We start from the raw sequence: 10764 nt of genomic DNA, 5'->3' as shown, positions 1-10764 counted from the left end.
CACACCTCAATGAATGCTGTCACCTGTGAGTAACATCACATTCAATATTTGCATACAGATGCCAGCTGACTGCTCATAGGGCAAGTTGATCTCTCACTCTGTTTTGAGTTTGATTTTACCAACTGTTGCACGTTAAATCTTACACATGCATTCATTATTGATGCATCCATCCTCTGATGTGCCTGATATTCTGCAGTAAGCTGCTAAAATGCTCATACATATTAGTGATTACAGTTATGTTGATTATTCTTCATTCAGTCTACATGCCTGATGTCAAAGGCGATATTTTTATTTGTTGGCAAATTATAGTTATTATTTTATCCTGTGATTTTCATACTGGATTGTAAGTGTTTAAGGCCAGAACATGCAGGAAGGTGTGATGCATGCAAGGCATAGACTGAATTGGTGAGATGTGGTATACAATGGGTGACAGTGTCAATGGGCTGAACCAGGATATATGAAGTGGCCAGAGGAAACCACAGTAAGGTCTATGGAGTCAGGTTGTGGATGAGGGCACTGATTTCACAGCACTCTATACAGAAGGTGAGTGAATGTCAGTAAATGAGGCCATTTATCCGTTTATTTCTAGTGTTACCTTGCTAAGGCTGAAACTACAAAGTGGTATGAGAAAATCTGAGGATGTTTTATATCCTCTTATATAAGAGGATGAGGTCACTGATTTCACAGCACTCTATACAGAAGGTTAGTGAATGTCAGTAAATGAGGCCATTTATCTGTTTATTTCTAGTGTTACCTTGCTAAGGCTGAAACTACAAAGTGGTATGAGAAAATCTGAGGATGTTTTATATCCTCTTAAGGTCATATACAAGCTTGATGTAATGTTGAATGTAAGTGTTACAGCATGTAGTGTTTATTTATGTTGTCACCCAACATACTATGCAGTGAGTGAGCAGCCACTTTACTCTCATGTTTAACTCATGTAAGTAACTATGGTAGGTAGTAGTTGATTGGCTCCCACCAACCAGGAAAGTATATTACCATTATTACCTACCTGGGTAACAGGAGGGTTAGTGATGGCTGTCTTTTCACTTTACCTCAACCTCCTGTGGACTGCTGGAATTCTTTCCGCAAACATACAATCTCTCCTTGTCACACGTAACACTTGGCAACACTTATCTCTTCTTTAGGCACTAAAGACAGAGAAGCAGCATGGGAAACTTGCCATGGCAACCCACCTTGAGGGAGTTCTTGGAGGGAAGAGGCATCAGATATATAGATAGGTAGTAACTATTTATCTATCTATCTATCTATATCTCTGATGCCTGTTCCCTTCAGGAACTCCCTTAATAGGATGCCCACAGTAATATAGTCTCCATAATTAGTGGACTCCACTACCACTTCTTAGCCTTTAGTGCCTCAACCTTAAAAGGCCACTGGCAGAGGGCCAATCTAGCACAGGGTTTGCAGAGGCTCCTAGCTAGTGTTCCTAATGACTACTACTATCTAATGACCCTACAGACTACTTCTACCTATTGCTCCTGCCTCTATGTCCCTACTGACTATTTCTACCTACTGCTCTTACCATTTTGCCAAAAGGCAGAGCAAGCGCATAGTGCTCACTGCAGGAAAATCTAGAGTGACAAAGAAAAAGCTGTGTGTCAAGTACAGTCAAGTATTACAAATGACAAGGAGTGATTGTGTGTTTGTAGAAAGGATGCCAGTAGTCCACAGGTTAGTGAGGCAGAAAGAAAACACAGCTACCTTGGGTCAATGGAATGCAACTTGGCAACCACTTAAGAGCTGGCTAACTATGAAGATGTCAGTAACCCTCCCAATACCCAGGTAGGAGGTACTGGCAATATACCCTCCTGATTGTTCACTACCTACTGTCCTAAACAAGGAGGGAGTTTTACATTCATGGTGCCCCATCACTAGACAATTCTCTTCTCTTATAGAACTTTTTAAATTTCTGTAGGCTGTCCATATTAATCATGTCTTCTTTCATTTATGCAATTCATCCACCACTCATGTTCTTATAAATGATTTTCATCTTTTTCAAAAAGTTTCTCGATTAATTTTATGCTTTGCCATCTGGTTCTTCTAAACCCTACATCTTTTAAAAAGTTTTCATTGTATTATTCATAATTCTTAGCTTGTTCTTTCCTTACATCTGAACCATATCAGCATACTGAGGTTGTATCTCTCATTTATACTGTACTCACTTACAGTGTCATTCCTTACACGATCAACCTACCTTGCACCACTTATCACCCTCAGGCATTTTATTTCTAACATGCCCACCCTTTTCCTATCATTAATGTTAAAGGTCCAAGACTTAAATCCATACATAACTGTTGACCTTATTATACCATCAAGCATGGCCATTTTTGCCCCCAATAGGCACTGAACTCTTATTCGTTATGTTCTAATGTGCAAGACCTTAAAAGCCCCCTCTCCCTCCCAATAACACATTTCAGCTTTCATGGTTCCATTCACAGGCATGTCCACTCTCAGGTTCTAAAGCATTCCATTTCTTCCTCATTCAGACTTATGCTTGAAGTATCCTGTCTCCCCCTTCTCCTCCCATGCTGCAACTCATTACCTAACACAAAAATCTCTCTTTTCACACAACTTCAGTTGCAGTCACCACCTTCTGGAGTTACCTGGAGTCTGTCATCACGGCCATTTCATGTACATACATTAACTGATTCATCACTCATGTTCCACAACCTTCAATATGCTGTAGACCTGCCAGTACCTATAAGACCATCGCATTTACCTTCCATACCACCCAACAAATAAGGGCATTAAACAGCCATGCTGACATCAGATATCCCTGAACTAGACCAATCTTCACTGAGAACCACTTATCCCCCTTACTCATACAAATGGTTCACTTTCATGGTAAAAACTCACAGTAGTTATTAACTTCCCATTTACTGAATGTATTTGTATGCATAAACCTTGTCTACTTGCACTATATATTCCTTAAATTCACACTTTTCCTCCCCAATCATATGGCATGCATCCTAACGAGAAAAGTATCATTTCACTTCATCAACTTTACAATTTGAAACACTGGATGAAGGGTTTTGATGCACTCTAATAAGTTTTGTTATGTGTTGGCATGTCTACACATCTTGTTTGGCAATAACATTACACAAGATAGGAAAGTTATAGGGTATAATTGAAGGAGTAAGAGAACTTTTTGTAGTGCAAATACCAGAGAAGTATATATATTCCTATTCTCAGCTACCTGTTGTAATGAAAACTTTGTTTTTAAAATTTTCTCTCATACATGTGAGGTAATTAGAGAGATAATAACAGAAATAGACAAAGAGTGAACTCATTTGCTCTCATAAAATAATGCACTGAAACTAGAGCCCCCTATCCACAACCAGGTCCTACATAACATTTAATACTTTTGAAAAATCATCCACCACCACTAATCATTAACTAATATACTTTGTTTTACTTAACCACTGTTTTCAGATCCCTCCTTCCATTAAGGCACCACCTTATGATCTTTGTTCATGTTCTTCATCTTCCTCTTGTTCTTTTTCATAGCAATTCTCTTGAGCGTCCGGTAATACTGCCTCTGGAAGGTCTGTAGGAGCCGTAAGCCAAAGACTGGTCTGTATTTTTCATAAAGATGACACGCAATTTCAATTGAGTCTCCTAAAGAGGAATAAGAAAAGCAAGTTGAAAAGAACAAAGCAAATATGCTAGAAAATTGCAATAAACCTTAAAATTATGTTGAGTAGAATATATCAGAAATGAAAATTTAGCATTATCTTGAAAATTTCAAGGCTTGGCATATGTAATATACACAATTTTCTAAATAGGTAAGAAGTGCTATAATCAGAACAGTACATAGACATTCAGGCTCAACAAGAATTGTACAAAATTTTCAATCTTGTCATTCACACTTTTTTTTTCCTGTATTAGCAAGGTGATGCCAGAAACAGGCAATGAAAAGGCCTCATTTGTTCACCTCCATTCTTTAGCTTTCATGTGTAATGCACTGAAACAGCCCCCTGTCCACAACAAGGCCCTAAGGCCTTTTCTGTGGTTTATCCTGGCTGCTTCTTATGCCCTGATTCAATCCACTGCTAGGCTGTCGCCCCATATACAACATAACTCCGGTTCACCCTATCCCATGCATGCCTTTCATCCTCCCCTACACTCAGGCCCTAAGCACTCAAAATCTTTTCCACCCTGTCATTATATCACCAGTTTGGTCTCCTTTTTCTTGTTTCCTCCACTTTTGACATATATATATATATATATATATATATATATATATATATATATATATATATATATATATATATATATATATATGTATATCCAGTTTGTCAACCTCTCCACATTCATTCTTTCCTTATGGCCAAACCATTCCAGCACACCCTCTTCAGCTGTCTTAACCATAATATTCTTATTAAGCCTCTCTCTTGCCTTATTATTACCTAACCTTCCTCACACCACATTTCATCTCCAACACATTCACCCACTTCTGTATTATTCTCAATTATAACTCATGCCTTTCATCCATGCAATATTGCTGGCACTACTATATCTTCAAACATAACCATTTCCTCCCTCCCATATAGTGACTTCTCTTTCCACACATTCCTCAATGCTCCCAGAGCCTTTATCCCCTCACCCACACTATGACTCACCTCTACTACTTATCATGGCTCCATTTGCTGCCATGTCCACTTTTAGGAATCTAAAACACATCACTTCCATGATGTTTTCCCCATTCAAACTGAACCCCAACTAACCTCACAAAGATGAATGCATTATGAATGCCTAAATGAATGGACTGAATACCATTATGGAACTGTTGAATCCAAAGGCAAATGGACTGTGAATACCACGGACAGATAAGCTATGAATGTCATATCCAGTAGACTGGGAGCCACTTAGTGTGGATGTGACATAACTAGATGTGAAACAAATAGAATAGGATACCACAGACAGATGGATTATGGAAATAAATGAGACTGCATTGTGGATACCCAATATGGAGGGATTAAGAGTGCCATAAACTAATTGTCTGGATTTCATAGGCTGATGGATTGTGGATACCACTAATTGGATTACATATGCCACAGACTAATAGACTGGAAGCCAAAGACTGATGGACTGGACGTTAAAAGACAGAATGATCATAGATGCCACGTCCATACTGGACTTCAATGCCACAGAGGGACTGGTCATGGATGACACTGAAGACTGGCTATCAGTAACATGTAAAAACAGTGGATGCTACTCGAGGACTAGCTATGGATGCCAAAGATAAGACTTTGGACGCCCATCATAGACTGGCCATACATTCCACAAATATATGTGAGAGCCACAGCCATGGATAGAGGATCTCGTGGATTAATGGACTATGGATGCTACCCATGGGTAGACAGTAAATGTGACAGACTTAATGGACTTTAAACTGGACTGTAGATGCCACAGAGGGACAGACTGCAGCAATCACAGGTGGATTGAGTGTGAATGTTACAGATGGACAGACTGTGGATTTCATCAATGGATAGATTGTATATGCCACTGATACATGGATTATCCCATGTACAACTGGTGCTACAAATGGAGTGAATATGGACACTGCTGACAGATGGACTGTGAATGCAAATGAAGAATAATAGACATCTCTTATCTATAAACAGATAAAAAAATGTTCCATCTTACATGCATGGAAAAGAGTACGGGGTGACTCATAAAATAAAGTTTTCAGCCAGTTTGATGACATGGAACAGTGAACACTTCTTTGACTGTTGCAAAGACAGAACAACCAGAGATCAAAACATGAAACTAAGCTAATAATCTATTAGAAATGATGTTCTTTTACAGTATAAGAATAGTGTTCAAATGGAATAAATTTAGTATGCTACTGTGAATGGAGAAAACATATATTAATGTAAAAAAGTACAACAGTAGAGAAAGTTAGAAGGGGCCCAATACTTGTAATACTCCCTTCTCTTACCATATAAACAGGTAATCACATCACACTACACAAACACTAACATCAGCATCCTCTTACCCACCATACACCACCAATCTAAAACTCTACTATTCAAGACATATCTACCACACATAACCACCCATTTCTATCCAACTATGTACTGCACACCTCCATCCCCTACTTTAATGCACATCATCACCTTCACCCATAGCCACCCCAACACCTTTCACCAAACAGCCTCTCACCCACCACATACCATCTCTCCCACTGCACAGTAGTTAGCCTGTCACACACCACTCAGCCTCTCAACCACCATCCTTCTGCAAACAACCTTGCATCTCTCTCATCACACATCAATTAGCCTTACACATTATTAAGTATCTCTTCCACCAACCTGCTACAAACCACCCACCTATATCATTCACCACCCCACCATCAGAGTAACATGCACCACCAACTACCTTTGATTATCAAAATCTTCCTCACCTTGTGGCACTGAAGGATAACTAGCATTTGTGTTTTTGGTAAAGGGATCCTCAACATTCTCAAACAGGTTCCAGTGAAAGAGGCTTTGATTGAAGGGTGTGCCTTGCTGAAGACCTGTCAGAAGGGTCTGGCCAAACAGTTCCCAACGAGGCTTAATGTAGTTTTGTATCAAGCCTGCCCACTGCTTAATGGCATAGTCATGGATCTCCCCTGTAGGGCCCCACAGGGTAATCTGGTTGAGTGCATTGAACACATACTGGTCCCTTTCCTGGTGGGTGAATAATTAATTCATTGAGGGGCAACAGAATCTCACAAGAAAAAACATATACTTATCATCAGCAGCAGTAAGAGGCAATCATCAGAGAAATGAAAAAAGTGAATTCTGTTCCTATGATACTCTGGAAATACTCTGGTAAAGCCATATGAGGTTACTGGCTGATATGAGCAAACATAAGGGAAAATTTCCATGAGGAATCTCATTCAAGAGTTCAAATTTTCTTAAAAAACAGTATTATAAAAAGAGCTTCAGCTGCCATTTTGAAGCAAGAGCTAATTAAGAGACAGCTAGTTTTGCAGATGTCAGTGGCTGATTATGTAAGACATCCACTTTAACAAGGGAAGGAGAAAGAGTACAATACTCTTCATATGAACCTAATAACCTTGCTCTTATTCACATTCACTCTCAGCTTTCTTCTTTCACACACTTTACCAAACTAAGTCACCAACTTCTGCAGAAAAAATAATAATAAAATAATAAGATATCCCTTCACTCATCTTTCTGAAGCAAGTAACATTTTCAAGCACTAAAGTGTGATATGAAAAAATAAATACAGTATGTGATCAAGTAGATCTGCTGTGTTGGTCCTGCTTGGAGAAAAATCCTTAACTTTCAGTGTTATGACAGTCCTTAATTTTGATGTATGAGAAGCACAGACAATTTTGCTTCCGCCAATTTACAAACAGTATCAAAACAATGGAGTTTTTGTTTTAATAAAACAAATATATTAAAAGAAAGCTAAAGTGTTCATTTCTGCCATATATGTAATTTCTGAGAAAAGAATACATAAGTAGAAAAGTTAAATAGTGCTGCAATTGTGTCAAACAGACCTTAAATAAATTTTGCATAACAAAAGCAAAATTTTATTTGCTAATCTTATTGACTTACAAATTAAGTATAGCAAGTTCTATCATGAGGCTATTTAACATTTTTCATCTATGTAACACACATATATGCAGTGTTGGGCACTAATGACTAAAAAGTTGTCTTCAATAATGATAGTCCAATAACCCCAATTTTTAAGTCTGATATCGATAATCCGATAATTTCACTACCTAGTTATCGGAAGTTAACGATAATCCGATATCTTTTTTGATAAAAATTTAGAAAACGTATATGTATACGTTGAAATGTATAGGTATGTATATGTGCGTGTGTGGACGTGTATGTATATACATATGTATGTGGGAGGGTTGGGCCATTCTTTCGACTGTTTCCTTGTGCTACCTCACTAATGCTGGAGACAGTGACAAAGTAAAATAAAATAAATAAACAAATAATTAAAAGACAAGGAAAAAAAGCTTCAAAACCCATAGAAAATGCTTATTCATGCTAAATCCAAGAATAAAAAAAGCATTTTCTAAAAGTTTTGTAACTTTTTGCTTAATAATTTTTTGTTTATTACAAGATGTACTGTTTTGAAACCTTGTAACTAAACCAATACAATGAACTTGATTTTTATTTACCAAATAATCATTACAGCAGAAACTGAGAGGTAAGTCTGAAATTCAAGTACATTTATTAAACTATTAAGCATACCATATGGTACAATATTCATATACAAACTCAAAATTAGCAATTAGTCATCTCAAAATGTAAAAAAAGAAGTAATTACTAATTACTGGCAACTTAAGATGATATAATAAGCATATTATGACAGTGAGTCTTTTTAGGGTCCATGAGTCCCACACTCACACTATGTGCTAGTTGCTCTTTGGACCACCTCCTCAAAGTTAGGCCAAGCTGACAGTCTTGATCTCTTGGGCTTCAGGATTCCTTCCCAAGAGAGAAAGGCTGTTTCACTGTGGCAGAGGACAGAATGGACGTGTTGTTCTCCTGGAAAAGGTTGGTGAAGATCTCCTCCCAATGAAGCAGGGTCAGTGATGCCCTCCTTCCCATCAGTGTCCAGCCCAATGCCAAGTTTCTTGGCCTTTTGCTTGACACTGGTACTTGAGCCAGCGGTTAGTGACATAACATGCCTCTAACAATTTTCTTGGTCAGGTGGCATTTTTGGCACTCAAAATAGAATACTTTCTTGTTGTCCTTGTCCTGACAGCTTAGCTTGAAGTAGTGCTTTAGGTAGGGCCAGGGGTTTTGGAAAGACTCCTGGTCCTAGCTGGTGGCAACTTGACTGTCAGATGGCTGAAATATCTCAGCTACAGACAGAGGCAATCTCAATGTTGAGGACTTTATCTTGGTGTTCCATGGACCATAGTCCTTTGCAGTCTTGTAGAGACCAAACCGTAAGAGAGAAGTTAGAGGACTGAACAATGTCAAGTTGATGATGATGAACAGCATTACCAGCTACTGCCGATACAGCCGAATCCACAGTGAGTGACAGGGTTGCTAAGACTGTCCTTTTAAGGATCTGTCCCTTTTTAGACCTGGTTCCATCTATTTTGAGAAAAAAGAATAGCCTATCTCCATCCATTATAAAGTATCTTATTTAGCCTTATACATAATAATTACAAAGTTCATGAATCTTAATAAGAGTTCTTTCCCTGCCAGATAATTGGCAACAGTCAACCAACAAGATCCTTGGACACTTCTGCTTGTAACCTTGCACTGTAACTGTTCATTACAGGAACAGTATAGGAGAGGGAAGGGTGGGGGGGTGGGGAAGTTAGAACTGGGGTCCAGGAGGGAGTTAGTGAAGGCATGTTTGGTGGCTGAGCGATTACTAACATACAATGAGTGAGTGGCAATGATTAATCTGTTTTTAAGATTTGCTCGCATTATTTTACAAACCATATAATTTTCAAACCATATAATTTCATCACAATACAGAAATGATAAAAATTAATCACTGCATGATTACACTGGACATATGAAACAAATAAACAATATATCTGAGCTATGTATTTCATTTGCATAACACGTGACATCATATATACATGTAAATGACAAGTAGAATGAACAACAAAGTATATCATTTAAATAACCAATTATAATTTAAACTTTCCTATTACAAGAAACAGAATTAACAACAAAGAATAACAATCATACTGAAGAACCTAAAAAGAAAACGTAAAGTAAAAATCTATTGGACAAAAAATTAATGGACATTATCGGACTATAAATCGAGTTACTGGAACTTTACTGGTCCAATAACAAATATGGAAGTTAACTTCTGATAATAGGACAACAACAAAACTTAACTTATCGGATTATTGCTTTAGTGCTCAACTTTGCATATATGAACCCTGGTCTGTTCATACATGGTAGATGCAGTCTGTGTAACTGTTTACTTCACAGCTCTTGGTTTACTTACTTTCTAATCAAGATGCCAACTTGGCATCCCTGGTTTGTTTACCTCTTGATATGAAACCCAATGACAGCCTTAGTTTTACCTTTTGATCAGTAGCCCATGTGGAGGCCTCATCCACCCAAAGGCCAAGAAGGAAATTAGGAGATGACCCTAACAAGAGGTCTAAGTCTTTCAAGAGATCCTGGAGGAGGTAGTGTGATTCCCTGTGGGGAAACAAGTTTTTTCTGTTGGGTAATTATTATGGAGGATTTTGATATACAAAATGATATGTACTGTATTAAGTAAGACTGAGAGTTAATTACACTGCGGATGTCCTCAGTACACTACTAAGCAAAATGTATAAGAAACACTTTAATGAGATGGCCATGTTTGAGGCATTCAGTTGCACATACCATCTCAGCTAACATAAAAATAAAAAATTGTTTTGCACAACACAAAGTTCAAGATACCAATTCTACATAATATTACATGAGATAGCAAAATGTTTTACTTACTGAAGGGCAAGGAACACCTGGTTCTTGTAGTTTTTTATTAGAGTCATCACCATCTGTCCACCCACCAGCTGTGAAACATGTCAGTATTAGCACATACAGATTTCAAAATCTTTGAAAATCAACATCTGATAGTATTTTAAGCTTTCCATCTATCAATCTATATCTGTAATGCCTGTTCCAACCAGAACTCCCTTAAAGGGATGGCCACATCAACTGAGTCTCCATAACTAAAGAACTCCAATGCTGCTTAGCCTTTAGTGTCTCACCCTTAACAACGCACTGGTAAAGGGCAAGT

General features: G+C 38.0%; 1 protein-coding gene across 5 annotated transcripts in view; it reads right to left on the bottom strand.

Moving 5' to 3' along the window:
• Naglu (N-acetyl-alpha-glucosaminidase) overlaps positions 1-10764 on the bottom strand; it is a 106824-nt gene that overhangs the window by 44243 nt on the left and 51817 nt on the right. For 3 of the 5 annotated variants that reach the window (XM_071689420.1, XM_071689424.1, XM_071689423.1), the window contains 4 exons: positions 10470-10537; positions 10058-10178; positions 6431-6698; positions 722-3639 (listed from right to left, as the gene is read on the bottom strand). In XM_071689420.1, the coding sequence (XP_071545521.1) occupies positions 3467-3639; positions 6431-6698; positions 10058-10178; positions 10470-10537 (630 nt within the window). In that variant the 3' untranslated portion in view covers positions 722-3466. Of the gene's footprint in view, positions 1-721; positions 3640-6430; positions 6699-10057; positions 10179-10469; positions 10538-10764 lie in introns of those variants that run through there. The other 2 variants (XM_071689421.1, XM_071689422.1) reach the window with 1 other exon arrangement.

The sequence above is a fragment of the Panulirus ornatus genome, chromosome 47 (genome assembly GCF_036320965.1).
Source record: "Panulirus ornatus isolate Po-2019 chromosome 47, ASM3632096v1, whole genome shotgun sequence".
Classification (NCBI taxonomy): Eukaryota; Metazoa; Arthropoda; class Malacostraca; order Decapoda; family Palinuridae; genus Panulirus; species Panulirus ornatus.
The sequence above is the reverse complement of the archived record's forward strand: the minus strand, read 5'-3'. Positions and strand labels throughout refer to the sequence as shown.